We start from the raw sequence: 17,243 nt of genomic DNA on the forward strand, positions 1-17,243 counted from the left end.
GTAACATTCATGCTTAAATGCAATGTTCAAGTGATAAGTACGTAGCCGTTCTCGTGCAAAAATAACCAGAACTTTTCACTGGGTAGCTACATGGTTTTTTTTTTTCGCATAAGGATAAATACTCGAAGTTGTGTGCAGTAATGGAGAAGTTTTATTTAAGCCCACCCTGCTTCTTTTGCTATGCATTTACATGATATGTTTCGAGAAGAGTTTTCAAGTACAGATTAAATCTGAACATTCCATGTTCAATTAAACCTACGTGCCATCTACAAAAGCTGTCCAAGGCTTTATTGAAGGTTATCGGTTGGCATTATTTAGTTTCAAATTTATGCAAATGCACGTAAAAGTATTTAACATGAACAGTGTTTTGCACACAAATTCATACAAATTTTCAGAGAAAAAAGTTGCGTCTAGAGTATCTGAAAACATTTTGCAGGATCGGATTTTGCATATCCATCGAAAGAAGGGCTAAAATTTGAGCCATGTAAGATACGCCAACTTGAACACAACTTTATGATCCATTATGATTGGGACGAAGTACAAGAAAAAAGAAGACGACGATTTTAGAGTTAATGCTTTAATGAAATATTTACAACAATTTTGGTTTTTTACATCAAACTCAAAATACGATTCTGAATTATATCTTCTTCCTGGAATGCTGAAAAATGTTGAAAGCCGGGAAATGACTAATGAGCCACATTAACCATCAACTTTATTAACTTTTGAGATATATTAACAGCAAATACGAAGCTTTCCTTGAAAAATTTGTTGGAGATGATGTCAACAAGAAGTGTTCATATGTGGTTCGCGTTCTTGTGTGTAGTGTCCCTGATGGTTCCACCAGTTAAGAATGCTCCTTTTGGATTTGATTTGGTATGTTAATCTTTAATAAAATATGATAATAAATCATTTACTTTGTGGTACAAATCTTATCTACCACTCAAAAAGAAGTATACAGGGCATTCCAATATCGACCCTCGCCATTGGGATATAGGAAACTAGAGGAGATACACAAAGAAGTTTAAATAGGATTCAAATTGCGTAATTTACCGCTTGACCAAATAGCGTTTTCAAAATTTGAAACATTCGAAGAGAACCGGAAAAAAAATTGGAGATATCATTTTTATTTTTTTAGTGTTATGCAACTGCAACTTATTCTCAGCTACACGATCACGTTTTCAGATGCGCTATTCGACGTTTCATATTTCTGCTGCTATCATTAAGTTTATTTTTTCTTACGAGCGCTAGATTATTTTGAAAACGGTACGTGGTCAAGCGATGAATTACGCAATTTGGCCCCCTTTTAAACTTCTTCGTATCTCCGCGAGTTTTCGAGATCTCAATGATCGTCCTGTATAGCGCGCATGTATCAACATTGAGCAAGCTTAAAACCATACTACCATTAGTGCATAGTTCTTCTATGAAGCTAAAACTTAGAGTTCTTTTATATAATGTTACTGCATTACTAGAGACTAAACATACATTGAGTATTGAAGTTTCAGTGGCATGAAAGCGACCTTTTCAAATCAATTACTTGCGGACTATTCGATTACTGTGATGATGAAGACTACGAAGACGATTGTCAGAGCACCGAAGGTAGGATTTTTTGGAAAAATGGTGTTTACCAGAGAATAATCTACACATTATAGAGCCTCCGACTTTGACAACCACTACCGCGGCAACTCCAGATGCTACAAATCCCTCTTCTATAAAGCAATTAAACTCTACACCACCCACACCATTTATGACAACCCTCACTAGCCAAGATTAAATGAGATGAAGGAAAACCCAAATTCGCCGCAACAAATATCATGTTAATAGCTCAACCACTAATGCCATTTAATAATAAAAATATATTAAAATTGGTCGTTTTTAAGACACAGGAGCTAATAGCGTTTCATGTTTTTCACCATATTAATCTTTTTTTTTATGGAAGATTAGAAAATCATTTACCAGACATGTGGATTTACTTATAGCGATCTTGGGAGCCCACACAGTGTCAAGGTGTTATGTCCGTCCTGGATCGCAGATCAATTAAACTCCTTTCCTTTCTTCACCCTGACGATCCCTCTCGAAACCCCGTAAGCATTCTTATCTCTTCTGCACTTTTCTCTTCTATGTTTCTCATTCTTCTTGCTTTTCATCATTTCTTCCAGTGCTTTCATTATCGATATTCACAATATAGTATATTTAGGATCGTTCAATTTGCAGTACTACCAACACTAATAAAAAAAATCCTAATTTTTTGGACGACTACAAAAAATTGCTTTTTTTTTAATACACGAAAACTTCAAAATATTTTGCAATAACAAATGTTTGAGTATTTTCTTTTAAATATTTCTAGTAGCAGTATTATAAATCAGTTAAAAGTCTTACTTTACAAATTCTTCCCGTTATATTTTTTGAACCTTAAAATCGACTTTATCCGATTCGTGTTTTGACCGCAACATATCAAAGCTGTGTCGTACGCTTAATGCGAAACCCAATCTCGCCTCAATCGGACCACTCCATTTCCACTTATAGATTTTTTGGTGCAAAATCGTGTTTTCCTCAAAAAAAATCAATAAGTAAAAATTGGGTGGTCCGATTTGGGTGAGATTGGGTTCCGCAGTAGCCGTACGATACAGCTTCGATCTGCCACGGTCAAAATTCGAATCGGACAAAGTCGACTTTTTGGTCCAAAAAATACCAAAGGCTATACATCAGGAAAATTTTCGGTCGAAAAAGTCAACTTGCTCCAATTTCGACGATATTTGGTGTGGACGTTGGTACCCGAAATGCCAACTGCGGAACCCAATCTCACCCAAATCGGACCACTCGATTTTTACTTATTTTCTTTTACGCAATATTGATGTCTGTGCAGCTGGATTTTGAGTCGTTAACTTTCCATACAAATCTGTGAAAGAAATGAGCTCTCTCCAATCTGTCCATCAATAAAATGGATGCTTTGGCCAAACTCTCCCAATTAAAATTTAAGAGGTCGAGAAGTTGGAGACGTTTCAACTGAGGAGTAGTTTATAAAAGAAAAATTGAGAGGGTCATTTCAGATGTTGATGAGTTTATTTAAAGAAAACAACCATGACTCCATCTGTTGACCCATGTTCAAACATTCGCCGTAGCAAGTTAGATTCCATTATAAGTGTTATCTTAGCGATTTCTGCGCCCTCTATTAGCGGGTAGTGTTACTCCTAGTTTACGTGAGTTGACAACTATAATGGAATCTAATTTACTTCCACGAACGTTAGTACATGGATCGACAGATGGCGCTATGGATGTTTTTTTTTACTAAACTGATCAACATGTGAACTGACCCTCTCAATTTTCCTTTTATAAACTGTTCATAAGTTGAAATTTTCCAAATACCCCACTTATTAAATTTTAATAGGAAGGGTTTGGCTGTTAGTTCCAATTTCCTTCATAGATTTGTATGAATGTTTAACGATTCAAAAACCAGCTGCACAGACATCAATATTGCGTAAAAGAAAATAAGTAAAAATCGAGTGGTCCGATTTAGACGAGATTGGGTTCCGCAGTAGCCGTACGATACAGCTTCGATCTGCCACGGTCAAAATTCGAATCGGACAAAGTCGACTTTTTGGCCCAAAAAATACCAAAGGCTATACATCAGGAAAATTTTTGGCCGAAAAAGTCAACTTGTTTCGATTTCGACGATATTTGGTGTGGACGTAGGTACCCGAAATGCCTACTGCGAAACCCAATCTCGCCGCAATCGGACCACTCCATTTTCACTTATTGAATTTTTTGTGCAAAATCATGTTTTATTAAAAAAAAATTAATAAGTGAAAATCGGGTGGTCCGATTTGGGCGCGATTGGGTTTCGCAGTAGGCATTTCGGGTACCAACGTCTATACCAAGTATTGTCGAAATCGGAGCAAGTTGACTTTTTCGACCGAAAATTTTCCTGATGTATAGCCTTTGGTATTTTTTGGACCAAAAAGTCGACTTTGTCCGATTCGAATTTTGACCGTGGCAGATCGAAGCTGTATCGTACGGCTACTGCGGAACCCAATCTCGTCTAAATCGGACCACTCGATTTTTACTTATTTTCTTTTACGCAATATTGATGTCTGTGCAGCTGGATTTTGAGTCGTTAACTTTCCATACAAATCTGTGAAAGAAATGAACTCTCTCCAATCTGTCCATCAATAAAATGGATGCTTTGGCCAAACTCTCCCAATTAAAATTTAAGAGGTCGAGAAGTTGGAGACGTTTCAACTGAGGAGTAGTTTATAAAAGAAAAATTGAGAGGGTCATTTCAAATGTTGATGAGTTTATTTAAAGAAAACAACCATGACTCCATCTGTTGACCCATGTTCAAACATTCGCCGTAGCAAGTTAGATTCCATTATAAGTGTTATCTTAGCGATTTCTGCGCCCTCTATTAGCCGGTAGTGTTACTCCTAGTTTACGTGAGTTGACAACTATAATGGAATCTAATTTACTTCGACGAACGTTAGTACATGGATCGACAGATGGCGCTATGGATGTTTTTTTACTAAACTGATCAACATGTGAACTGACCCTCTCAATTTTCCTTTTATAAACTGTTCATAAGTTGAAATTTTCCAAATACCCCACTTATTAAATTTTAATAGGAAGGGTTTGGCTGTTAGTTCCAATTTCCTTCATAGATTTGTATGAAAGTTTGACGACTAAGAAACCAGTGGCAAAATAAAGGGGGTGAAATTACGGAATTGAAAGGATATTCAGGGAATTATTGTTAAGACATTTTCTGAAAATCGTTAAAAAATAACTACATGCTGGTCCAAGTTCACTTTATTAACTATACACAAATATTCTAATTACTTTAAATTGAAAAAAAAAATCATTAAAACCATTGTCCGATGCCACAAGCACTACTGAAAAATTAAAATTTAAAAACATATAAGACAAAGTTGAGATCGGGAGACATGTAATTAAACATTTATCCACGAATAGGATCCCATCGAAATTCTCTTCAGGGAGAGGAAAAGAAAAAAGTCCCCGTTTTAGCTTATAACTTAAGAGCAACTGCTGAGTAAGTATATGTCGTTGAAATAGATATGTGGGGAAAAATGGGAAGACTTGTTAACTTCACAAAAATAATAATCTCAATTTGTAGTATTGTAGATGCGAATTATAAGTAGTTACAGCACATCCTAAACTAGCAAATAAATATGACTTATCAATCTTAAAATACTTTGTACTTGAGCCCCCCTGGAGAGAAAATTGATAACGTGCAATAAGTGAATTTAATCAAACTGCAAATTGTGATAGTGCAAGGTGTTAGTACTCGCGTATAAAAAGTGTTCCTTCAGAATTTCATGCCCTAATTCACATATCACAGTTTGACTATAACAATTATTTCAAATTAAGAAACAACCTACGGTTAAAACACTTTGTCTTATTTACCTTATCGCTAACTGTGCCGACTTCAGCATACATTTCAGACGCAGGGCCGCTGATAAATCTACCAATCGCGCAATAGAAATTTTAGAAAAATACGCTTTAGTCAGATAAAATTAAAATGTGTACAATACCTTAAAGATTATCTACCGTTACAATCCGCGGGGATGTCGTAGTTTTATCAGCTAACGTTGAGGAAATGCCGAAACAACCTTAACAATTAAGTACCTAACGGGAAAGAGAGACATACCTAAGTATATAATGACATTAAAAACTACCCGGTATTTCGATTTTTTATATCAGAAGTTGCAGCAGACAGATTTTTTTATGATGTACGAATTATAGGCTTATTAATAAATAGTAATAACAAATACATATCACAGTTCGTAGGTACTCTTAAAACAAAGCAATCGAAAGAACAAAGGTAACCTTTCTGATAGGAAAATCGAAATTCCGTTTGCATTATGCTTACTTTCTCTGGATACAACTATTAGTCAAAGAGCTAAACGAAGAAAATTGAACACATTAAACACAGGGCGATCTCAGAAATTCGGACAGGGTCAACTCGAAATTATAATCTTTAAATTGTGTATTTGTTGCTTTACTTTAACCCTCCGTAACACCGTTTTATTTTATGTAATTGTACCACTTTTACATTGCTGTAAAAAGGCTCGATTTTAGCCGGAGTTTTCAAAAGGTTAAGTGAGAATATCCTAAATTTGCTTAATTATCTTATAAACTGATTATTAACAATTATTCAATATGGAAATCTTGTAATGCTGCAAATTATAATTGAATTTTCCATAATATTTTATTCACGGTTAAATGAATAGTAACAAGGTAAATGCACCAGTAATCGACCATCAGTCAAGCTTTGGCAGGATATAAAAGATGGAAATAACTTAATTTTATGCACCGTATCTGCCTTAATTTGGAGCTGCCAATCTCTTGTTCACAGTGCACATGTAAAGGGGATCAAAAGTTTCGCAAACATTCGTTGAAATTTAAAGACTTTTTTAAAAATAAAAATTAAATTTTAAATAAATATGAAAATATTGATGAAACAGTGTCAAACTGTGTCATTCCTCAGCGTTTGGAACGAGAAATGTTCAGTGCGTTTTATACATTTTAAATAGTCACATTCCATACACTTTATTTTACTACTTTTCGTTTTTATAATAATTTTTTTCCTACGTTACACAACAAGTTTTTAACAAGGGTTTTCATCCATGACCTCAGTAAATTTGTGAATCTTATTCTCGGTTGGTTTCAACTGAGAATAATGGACCATTTCCACAGCTTCAACAGCTCCCACCTATTTGTGAGGAATTATTTCCAACCAAAATAGAAGAAAAACATGAAAACTGTTAAATTAATTTCATAAAACCACAAAAAAAGAGTTGTGTTCTTGAGATTTTTTCCTAGTAAGGAAAAACTCTAAAATTCTAGATATTGTTAAAAGACAATAATGATTGATGCACCTCTCTCGCAAAACGTACTATTACAATATCCCTATAAAGCAAACATTCGGGTTGCTTTAGATAGAGCTTTGCGCAAAAACGCAATCTAAAATAGCCTCAACACATAATCAACTTCAGGCATAAAACCTTAAATACCCGCTGAAAGTTAAATCGGCGAATGTTTTTACTCTAAAAATTACGTAATACCTAAAAATGTGGCAACACCTAATAAACAACAAAACAGCGGTGTCAATGCACAATCACGATACACAATTCTTTGTTTGGTGGCGTGTCTTCTCGGTCAGCACATCTCCGTCCTACGACTATCTTACGTTGTACAAAGTTTCTTTACAAAGTCACTAAACAAACGAAAAATTAAAGTAAAAAAAATCACAGCAACCTAAAAAAGCAAAACCAGTCCAAGTCCAATTGAGTGTGCGTGTTTCTTAAACCTACGACGTTAAGTTTTACCTTTTCCGCCGACTTTTTGATTCGATTTTGAGGCCGTCCGTCAGGTACCGATTTATTTACAACGTTGAAATTACAAAATTACAGTTAATGATCTGGCTGTACCTACATCCAAAATGTACACGATGAAGATTACTTAACTAGTAAGGGGTGAAACAGTTCTCTCAGATGGCGTGTGGTGTTTTGCGACCGACGGTTAGTCGACAGATCGACAGGTACGGCGATGCGAAGGCGACAATGGCTACTTTCTAGTGTCACATCGCCGATTGCTACCTGAAATATAAAACTTTATTAAAAACGGGGAAAACGGTGAATAAATGATGTCCCACATAAATAACACAATGAATTTGGAGAAATAAGTTGCTCAAATAATTACAAACAATTCTCTTATAGAACACACAGGTATTCTGGTTCACCACGACGGTGGCTTATACATCAGACTTCCTAACATAGGCAAGTTAAATTACAGTTTAGCAGGTGATCACATAAATCTGATGGAATCATTCGGTTTACGGTAACTTTTTTGTTACACTTTACTTACACCCAATAAACTCAGGTTAACTACACTTCCCCAGAAAATTAACTCTCAGCCAAAAAGTAACCAAAAGGTGTAAGTAATTTTTTTAACTTGTTTATTTGCACTTTGTTTCGTCTCTTATTGTTGTGTATGGATATTCGTTTTCAATAAAATCATATTATGCTATAAAATGGTCTTTCTTGTGTAGTAGGGAAGATAATGAAATAATGTAAATAAGAAAATGTTTTAAAAAATATAAGGTTAAAGTGTGATTTCGATTGTAACGTGATAGTGTAACTGCTGAATAGGATGTTGGAAATATTGGAAAAAAACACGCTATAATTGCTACACCCAGTATTTATAAAAAAAGATTTTTATGCGAATACAGTTAATATACCAATTTTTTGGAAGATGCAAAGTCGATTTAAAAAAAAACATTACTCGAAACTTTTGATTACTTTTTGGTAATGCGTTAATTTATTTGGAAAAATGTAGATAAAAACATAAAATTTAATAAATGAAAATGATAGTAGGTTTTCTCAGAGAGAAAAAATAGAAAATTAGGTTTAAAGTTATATGATATAAAACGCACACAACAAAGACAAAAACACAAACGCTGGACTTTTCCATATTTTTTTTTGGAGCACTCCCAGGCGCTTTACTTTAAAACACTTTTCAAAATACGTCAAGTAATTAAATAATATATAATGGAATTACAGAAATACATAGAAAAACTGGTACAAGCATGTAGTGGTTTAATGGACATATTTGAATGGAGGCAACCAACTAATCACTGGTAAATGTCACGAGTAATTCGTATTAATCTTGCTGTGTAGATAACGATTTTGAAAAGTGTCAGAACAGAGATTACTCGACAATTACCTACTTACGACCAGAACTGCTGTAATGGTCACTGTCTTCTTAATTCAAATATACGAGTGAAAAACTATTGGTTGGTGTATCTAGGTGGGTGAAATCAAGCGTTATGTACATAAACATGCAGGCACTAAAGCAAAGCATAATTTAGAAATTTGGACGGACGTCCAGAAACATCGCCAAAGTCAGCGGACAAAATGATTTCGGTTATTTTTTTGATAATAATACTTTCTCACTTGGTAATTTGCCCTAAAAACAAAAAAAAAAAGATAAGCAATCAGCAAGCACTATTATACATAGTAGAGCAAGATATATGAAATGCAATAGAACATGCAGTAGTTTCGAAAAAATAAGTATGTACTTCTAAATACTTACTACTATAAGTATTTGAAGCCGATTTACTTAAAATTAATCTTGAAAATTCTTACCTGATAATCCCATTAATCGGGCCGGATATCGTGGGCACCATTTCCAGCTCAACTAACAATGGAAAATGGTCGGAATAGACGTGGGGATGTGGGCAGCCGATCACTTTGTTTTGGGCCACCCATTCCTGGGAGATCGGTCCCAACAGCCCCAAAGGAGTCATTGTGTTTTTTGCGTAGAAAATGTAATCAATTATGCCTTTGAACTCAAACCTGCAATGTAAATATTTTGTTGCAGATGACTGTAGTACATAAGAAGGAAAACTGTTCATTAAAATTACAGTATTTGCTCCTTTTGAATAGTTTGATTCATTTCAAACTCGGGAGAAGATCAGAATTTAGAGAACATTCAGGGAATTTCCAGCGGTTGAACGCTGTTGCAATTGAAGCTTGAACATGCTGAAAGTTATTTTTCTGTTCATTTAATTTGACAAGTTTCTATTTTTTTGATCTACTAAGAATTGAAAATTCATCATTGCAACGCGATGCGATGGAATCAATAAAGTAGCACTACTATTTTCTAAGTGCGCCCAAAACATCAATCGTTAGGGCCTCTTTTCTAACTTACGGTAACTTTACCAGCAAGATAATTTCCAGAGAAATGGAGAAATTTACCAATGTTCTGCTCTGATTTCGTCGCTTCTATGGAAATTATTAAAATTATTTTATTAGTAATTGTTGCACGAACTAGTAGATTACTGAAACCCCTTCTTAAACACTTACGTGTAATTGGTGAACGGCATGATTTCGTCGTTATAAGCCGATGCCAGTTTGAAGGAATGCGTAAATTCGTTCGGTTTATCACAGCTGAGCACCTTCTCCAAACAGGATTTGTAGCTGAACGCCTTAAAGTCTTGATGGTCTTGTGATACCCTGCCGGTACTCAAAAATTCAATCACTCCGGAGTCGGGTAATGAATTAAAATCGCCACATAAAACCTAAATATTATTATACCATAAAGGACGATTTTTGCTGCTTTTGAAACGTACCAATTGGATATTGCTAGGATCCGATATATTGACGTTATTGGCCCTTAACGTCTGAACGGACTCTTCCAAGATGGTCTTGAGCTCGTTGCTTAACATCATGGTTTGGATAAGCTTTACATCACAGAATTCCGGGTCCCAGTGGATATGCGCAGTGCATACCAATATTGGCTGTGATATGAACTGCGCATCCGGTGGAGCTACGTTTTCATATTAGTTTTTTTTTTCGAATTAGTAATTTTGATTAATTTAATTTACCGTTGTCCCACGCGTTTTCAGTTGTTTGCAATAGAGCAGCCAAACCAATATTATCCTTTGGCATGACCCTATTTAACATATGTTCTAAACCGTCTGCATTCGCCATGGCTAGTTGATTAAATTCTACTAAATGTTCTTTAACTAGGGTAAATCTGCAATTGAAATTAACCTATGAATTCAGTAAATGATCCTGAATGTGCTTACTTTGATGTTCTATAAAATATCGCACAACCGTCCACATACTTCCTCTCCGCCTCTCCCATGTGTTTTGCTCTTGATTTGGGCGAATAAATACCATGGTAACCATGAGCCTAGAACCAGAAATTACCAAGGGGTCTTCAAAACATCATGATTCACCACTACCTTTAATTCGGGCATGAAGAAATTGTAAAACTGCTCCATTTCAACTTCCTGCAAGTTGATGATGTCGGCGGCGTAATGCTGGATTTCCTCAAGGATCCCTTTTTTTCTATAATCCCAATTAAGGGCCCAAGATGGGCAGTAACTGTACATCTGACGAGTGGCATATTTATCACAAAGAACATTGTAGCACATCACAGTGAAAATACCTGAAATAGGAAGATAAGACATAACGATAATAATATAACCTAAGCCTTGATAATTTTACCGGAAAAAAAAATTACCCAGTTCACAAAGTTACCATAACTCTGATATATTGGTATCTAAGGCCAGTTTATCAAAGTATGGACACCTTTATCTGAAAGACATATTACGGCACTTATCATTCTTCATCGTCTCCATGCAAAATTATTCTTTTAGTGCAGTTAACAGGACATTTAAAATATGATCATACATTTTAGAACTTATTACGCCTTTTCTGGACTACCATGGCATTTTTAGTTTAATAGTACTATTTAGTCGACCATGTGACCACCTGACCTTTAATCAATATTCTAATGCTTTGGAAAAAATACTCCAAAACCAGCATTCGATGGTCAAGAACAGGCACCGACTCTTTTCGTAAAGGAGGTCAAGAACTTTTGTTATAACGTTTCAATTTTAGAAAAGAACTAATGTTGAGGCCTTTAACTAGACCTTTAAAAAGACTTCATCAAATCTATAGCTTTTTCCGTATAAGGTACCAAAGAAAAATAGTATCAATGAATTAGATACAACTTCAATTAATAGCATTTTTCATCGTCCGCGTTGTCATGTGTTAACTTGAGAGTAATAGAAGGGTTGGGATGATTTCGCAATGGGTTGGTATGGCTACTGTTTTACTGAACGATAATGAAATTACAAAGAAAAAGTTGCAAATTTGAAAGTGCTCAAGCTGTGTACCACATGTGTAGAACTATACGAAGGATTGTTGTTACTAGTCGAATTTGATAACTTTCCTTATTTGAAATAAACACCAAATCAGATGAGTTGTAAAAGAAAGCTGGAACTGTAAATTAACTACGTAGCGAAACCAAATTGTACATGTATAGTGCTAAATAAATTCAAACACAAAGTGAAGTCAAAAATTGCCATTGGTGGAGTGTACTGTGTGTGTATATGAATATCCAAATTTATATTTAATTGAAGAAAATTCAATTCTCAAGGCAATAATAACTTCCTACACTAAAGAAATTATTTAACAGTGATTATACTTACATGCTGGTCGACTTGCAGTGGGTCTAGCTAATGGTATCCACGGCCTGGGAGGCGGACTGGGCGTTGTTACTGCAAAAAAAATAATTACATTCAATTAGAAAAAAATTAATTACACATATCTGGCATCTGTATGAATTTACTACAATACTTAACCCAATAAAGAAATGTTGTTTTAAGGCACTTTATTGTTTCCCAAGTAGAACATAAAAATTTGCCTTTTTTACTAATTGCAGCGTTAACCTTGTAAATTCGATTCAATTTACAAACACTTCTAGCTCCTTGGCATATTTAACAGCTGATTTTATTTAAATAATTTTTTTCTGTTTACATACATTAATGTTATTCTAAAGCGGGTTATTGAACTTAGTTAGAAATATTATTTAATAATCCTTGCTTTGACTTTACGGTTCCATACCCACAATCTGCATATACATACTGGGTCTTGGTAATGTCTCAATTCAGCTGCGTTCGTAAGCTTTCTATAGGTATGTACCATTGGTAATATATCAATGGTTCTCTGAAAGATTTACTATCTGATATCTATATTTACTCTCTTTACTAGGCATAATTAAAGAGACACTTACGAGCGCGAACCATGGATCGAAATGGATATTGATTAGCTCCACATAAATCATGAAAACGGTCCGACTGGGAGAGAACAACAATTTATTATTAGGTATGACACTGCACAATAAATCCACCTAGCGGAATTACCCAGTAATATCAAGATGACCTTTAACCCGTCCAATTTACTTTAGTACAACTATCTTAGACTGCTTTTTGACAATACATGTCAGTGGCGGAGAGAATCGAATTTTATGAGGGCAACATGAAAAGATAAAAGAAATGATATTGTATGTGCCAAGAAAAGAGAGTGAGTTTGAAGTTTACAATGATCAAAATTAGAAATCTTACAAATGAGGATAGTTGTGAAGATACTGAAAAAATGATTTAAGTAGGTGTCTCAGAAATGACTATGTGCATATGTATGTACAAGTTTGACCAAAAATTCCTTAACCAAAAATAAAGCATTCCAGACGAACTTACCTATATTAGAAGTTGCTTCATTTTGTCGCTACGAGGTGCCAAAATTTCCAAATTAATATCGTTTTTTCGAAATGACCGCTCAACATTTTCATCGATTTTCACTAATTTTAGAATTGAGAGTTGCTACATAAATTGGCGTATTTTAATATAAGTGAGATCTTTTTTTAATGTGCGAAAATGTGAAAAATGGCGCGCGGTTCATAAATAAAAGTTTGTATTTTTGCACGGCCTGCACGAATGACTTTGATTTTTTGCTGCTACTAGTTGACTTTATTTTGAAACGTTTTTTTCTCTTGGAAAATATCCTCCGGATATAAAGCTTTTATACAAAAAAATTATTTATGATGCCTTGCAATTCCAGCATTTTTCAATTATTGTCGGATTTGCAGCGGCATTATTAGGTCCGTGTCTCGATAAATCTTAAAACGTGACCGATAAATCAGTGGACCACGACCGAGGATTATTAATAATATTAACTCAATATTAAAGGTGCCTCGTTTAGGGCTGAACTGTGTAATGCTTTAGACATAAACAGGAAGGATGACGGTAATTAAAGCTAAGACGGATTTATCGGCACGATCGTAGCAATGTAATTCACATAATTGATATTCAGTTTCGGTTTTCGATAACAAACTTCAATAGTTGCGAAAGCTTTGCGCAGTTTGGAAAAAAGGCATTGCTGCGCGACAAGCTCCATAATGATAGTAATTGTCGCCCAATGGGCAGGGTGGGAACATAAATTGGATTTTTGAACGTGTTATTGCAGAAGCTATTAAGGCATCCGGCTTAAGACTTGTGACAGACAGTACCGACTTGCCTCAATAATTAAGGTGGCTCCCACATTAATATTAATGAAGATACAGGATCGCACACGGGTTTAATGACGGTTTATATAACGATAGATAAGAAAATTTTGTTAACATCAATTGCGACAATATCAGGTAATTAGGGGCTCGAAACAAATCTGACAGGTCTGAAAGCTTGTAGATTTATGGCTGAAATTATGCTTAATATCAGACATTACATTGTTGTGTTCCACCATTTGTTTCATTAATCAAACCAACCGAAAAAACCTAATCGCAAAACGTAGCATTATTTCACCTTGGGCGTAATTAGACTATAACTGTATATACGCAGATTTAAGCGAAGAAAAAAAGTAATTAGTCGTTGATTAGAAACTTAGAAGTGGTCTGTTTTTTAACGATGTTTATTCATTTCGTGCCTCCAGATTGAAATAAAAGTAGGACAGCGCCGGAAAAAATAAAAGTGCATGCTATTGTCTTCAGACCACTTTCTCTTTTCTATACTAAATTAAGCGTGAATTGTCTGCACACAATAGAATATCTCCAGCCTAAAGCAAAACATACACTAAAGGCATTCAATGTACAGTCAGCTTTTCCTTTCGTACATGCATAGTTTGGAAGAAGGGCGAAAAGTACGAACATTAAAAAAAAACGAAAATCTATTAAATGCCACAGGTTCATATGCGAGAGACATTTTCATATATCAAATTTCAATTTAATTGAAAAGAAACTTTCAGTTTTAAATATCCGACCAAATATAAGTCTCGAATTTGCTGAGAGAAGATACAGACCTACAATCCATATGATTAACTGGTTTACGTCATTTCATCGACACGCCGTTAATTCTATTTCCCATATTTGACAATTCTGAACTGGAAAACAAATCTAAGAGAAGGGGCCGTTATATGGACACTCTGTACCTTCGAAATAACGTGAAAATTACGTAACAAAACAGTCCACCAATCCCCTCAACTTTGACGTGATTTTTAGGGAATGTTGTATGGTTTCCAAAATCAAAACTATTATTTTAGAATCTCGTTTGTGGCGAAATTAAAAAAAAATAACGCTAAAGAGAAATAATACAATAGTCCTGCATTCTACAACGTCAACAGATACACATTTCTGAGGAAACTGAGAATGTTCGTGTAGAACAAAGAAGCCATTAGATTTCTTGTTAGTTAATCCAAGATGGGAGTTATTTTCCTGAATGCGTGAAATCATTGACTACTCAATTGGCGCGGATTTCTGGACCCTCAGAGAGGTTTCGCGCAGAAATTTGGAGACGTTATAACTATGGTTGTACATGTTACTAATTGCACTGTCATCAAGACGACAACGACAATAATGACAATCGCGAATGTCACGAGGAAGAAACAAATCCTTAAGTGAATTTTGAAGTTGGTCATCTAGTTTACCTTAGTCCCGTCTTCTTTAACCTGTAGTGCTGGTCTCGACGTTGATTTATTTAATATCATTACATTGCAATTCGCATTCGTAGAATACGTTTTCACAGTAATTTTGCTTGTTGAATCGTCTTTGATCACCTTTACCAGACTCATTAGAGCTTACTAAAGCCGGGTTTCCGCAACACAGCCTCAACGGGCATCTGGGTCAACGCAACGTGTAAGAAAGAAATAAATGACTGCATCGGTGGCGACGAATGGAAAGTTAATGTTGTATCCAATCAAACTGAGATCCTCGAACCGATCAGTCGCTTTGTTCTACAACCGAGTCTACAACTCATAGTACCAATGGATATGTCGTGCCTCGAGGGGATGTCGGATTAGCATAACCGATTCTTACTTTTACTTGGTATTACTGGAAATCTAGGTCGTATTGTGCGAAATCCATTAATCGTTCTTTCGTGGTTCTACCAATTATCGTAGTTTGCGGTTTAATGAAAAAGTGCCATGCTAATGGCTTTGGATTGAAAATACATAAATTTGTTACAACTTGGTTATTAATTCATTATAAATATAATCGGCAATAGTTTTTGGTATTCTCGTAATTAATTTGCACTTTGTTCGTGCGAAGATAGTTAGAGATAAAGTACCTGACCTAATACTAAAAAAAAAAAAAAAACAAGTGGAAAATATTAAATTATTTCTCGATAAAGTCTGCTTGGAGATTGACACATTTTTCCCAGCGATGTTCTAGGATTTCTATACCCTCTGTCTATAGTAAGAAGCTTCGAATGTTTCAAAATAGGCATCAACCTCGAACATTATTAACGAATCTCTTTCAATCGAGCCATTTTTCCACGTTACTACTATTTTGTATATAAGCTTCTTAATGTTAGGTCTTTCGAATATAAGGAAATTTTTAACAAAAAAAAATCACGAAGTATATGTCAGGTTGAGTACTTCTGGGACTATCTTAATAATTTAAATTTTAAATTGAAGGAAAATTGTCAATTCGGTAAAATTAGAAAAGTTATTTTCCTAAAGAGTGCTAACCGGAGGAATTCGGACAAGTCATCCAGGGCAAGAAAGAAACTTTTAAGCAATTTCTATTAATTCTTGATGCATTTTCTTCTTTGCGTATCGAGTACAGAACTATTAGTGCATGATTTTATCTTCGGATTAACAAAGGATCACTGTTAACCGCAGGACAATCTCTACATGCATCTTCGCCCTACCCAACGTATTAGCATATAAGAGACATGGATGATAAAAGACAATGATCTTCACAATACCACCATGTGGGTGTTATAAACGGGGAGACATAATTATCATAATAACAATGCACGAGGAAATCATCGGCATATAGAACACCAACAACGCTTTTGTGCATCGAAATGCAACAAAAATTATCAAAGTGATTGATACATAATGGCCTAGCACTACAATGATAATTATAAATCAAATATTTACAGACATCAAGATGGGAAGAAATTAAAAGAAACGCTCGCAAGGCGTCTTGATTACATCGCCCACATGGTGTATAATGTGGCATAAATCGACCAACTCTTCCTGGTTGGTTCATAGGAAAAACGTGGTTTGTTAATGACCATCTGGCATGACGGCTCCATTTTAACTTCATTCATAGATATTCGTTAGCTACATCACTTCACAATTGCTAATAGCTACACATCTATTACAAATGTTCTTCCAATTTCAGTGCTCTCGAGAAGTAATGACGAATCAAATTGAGAAATCGTGCGGTAACAGGCACATGTCACACGCATACTCACGGATTAATGCTCTATCTTCCGGATAATGAAGGTCGGAAAATCCCAGAAGAATGACAAATAATTGAAAAAATTCACTTAGTAATTATTCATTTACAAGTTTAACGAAAAAAAAGGAAAGTTAGGACTTTAACATAGAGAATAATTGATTAAGTATGACGATGATCCAATATTTCAAAAACGTTAAGAG

The 17,243-nt window shown here is 35.0% G+C and overlaps 2 protein-coding genes across 9 annotated transcripts in view; one reads left to right on the top strand and one right to left on the bottom strand.

Annotated features, from left to right (window-relative positions):
* The first annotated feature begins 713 nt into the window (after positions 1-713).
* Positions 714-1,892, top strand: LOC136349462 (uncharacterized). 2 transcript variants are annotated; one of them, XR_010733802.1, is made up of 3 exons: positions 714-873; positions 1,497-1,596; positions 1,650-1,875. XR_010733802.1 is itself a non-coding variant. In XM_066301018.1 (3 exons), exons 1-3 carry the CDS (start codon positions 775-777, stop codon positions 1,769-1,771), a joined length of 315 nt encoding a protein of 104 aa, XP_066157115.1. In that variant the 5' UTR covers positions 715-774; the 3' UTR covers positions 1,772-1,892. The 2 variants fall into 2 exon arrangements, 1 of the variants encoding a protein (XP_066157115.1); XM_066301018.1 differs by having other exon boundaries at positions 715-873; positions 1,503-1,596; positions 1,650-1,892.
* A 2,887-nt stretch (positions 1,893-4,779) lies between these two features.
* Positions 4,780-17,243, bottom strand: part of twin (CCR4-NOT transcription complex subunit 6-like twin) — a 58,619-nt gene continuing 46,155 nt past the window's right edge. For 4 of the 7 annotated variants that reach the window (XR_010733809.1, XR_010733812.1, XR_010733814.1 and 1 more), the window contains 9 exons: positions 12,014-12,082; positions 10,760-10,965; positions 10,601-10,707; positions 10,397-10,548; positions 10,142-10,338; positions 9,876-10,090; positions 9,156-9,365; positions 8,734-8,976; positions 4,780-7,607 (listed from right to left, as the gene is read on the bottom strand). Coding sequence is in view for 1 of the 7 variants with exons in the window: in XM_066301084.1 (XP_066157181.1) it covers positions 7,604-7,607; positions 9,156-9,365; positions 9,876-10,090; positions 10,142-10,338; positions 10,397-10,548; positions 10,601-10,707; positions 10,760-10,965; positions 12,014-12,082 (1,160 nt within the window). In the remaining 6 variants the exon portion in view is untranslated. Of the gene's footprint in view, positions 7,608-8,733; positions 8,977-9,155; positions 9,366-9,875; positions 10,091-10,141; positions 10,339-10,396; positions 10,549-10,600; positions 10,708-10,759; positions 10,966-11,024; positions 11,142-12,013; positions 12,083-17,243 lie in introns of those variants that run through there. The other 3 variants (XR_010733810.1, XR_010733813.1, XM_066301084.1) reach the window with 3 other exon arrangements.

This window comes from Euwallacea fornicatus, chromosome 38, assembly GCF_040115645.1.
Source record: "Euwallacea fornicatus isolate EFF26 chromosome 38, ASM4011564v1, whole genome shotgun sequence".
Lineage (NCBI taxonomy): Eukaryota > Metazoa > Arthropoda > Insecta > Coleoptera > Curculionidae > Euwallacea > Euwallacea fornicatus.

Excerpts from the sequence above, each read along its gene's own strand:
- LOC136349462 (XM_066301018.1), top strand. The coding sequence starts at position 775 with ATGATGTCAACAAGAAGTGTTCATATGTGGTTCGCGTTCTTGTGTGTA. Across the intron at positions 874-1,502 it reads CTCCTTTTGGATTTGATTTG|TGGCATGAAAGCGACCTTTT; the intron begins GTATGTTAATCT and ends TTGAAGTTTCAG. Across the intron at positions 1,597-1,649 it reads CGATTGTCAGAGCACCGAAG|AGCCTCCGACTTTGACAACC; the intron begins GTAGGATTTTTT and ends TACACATTATAG.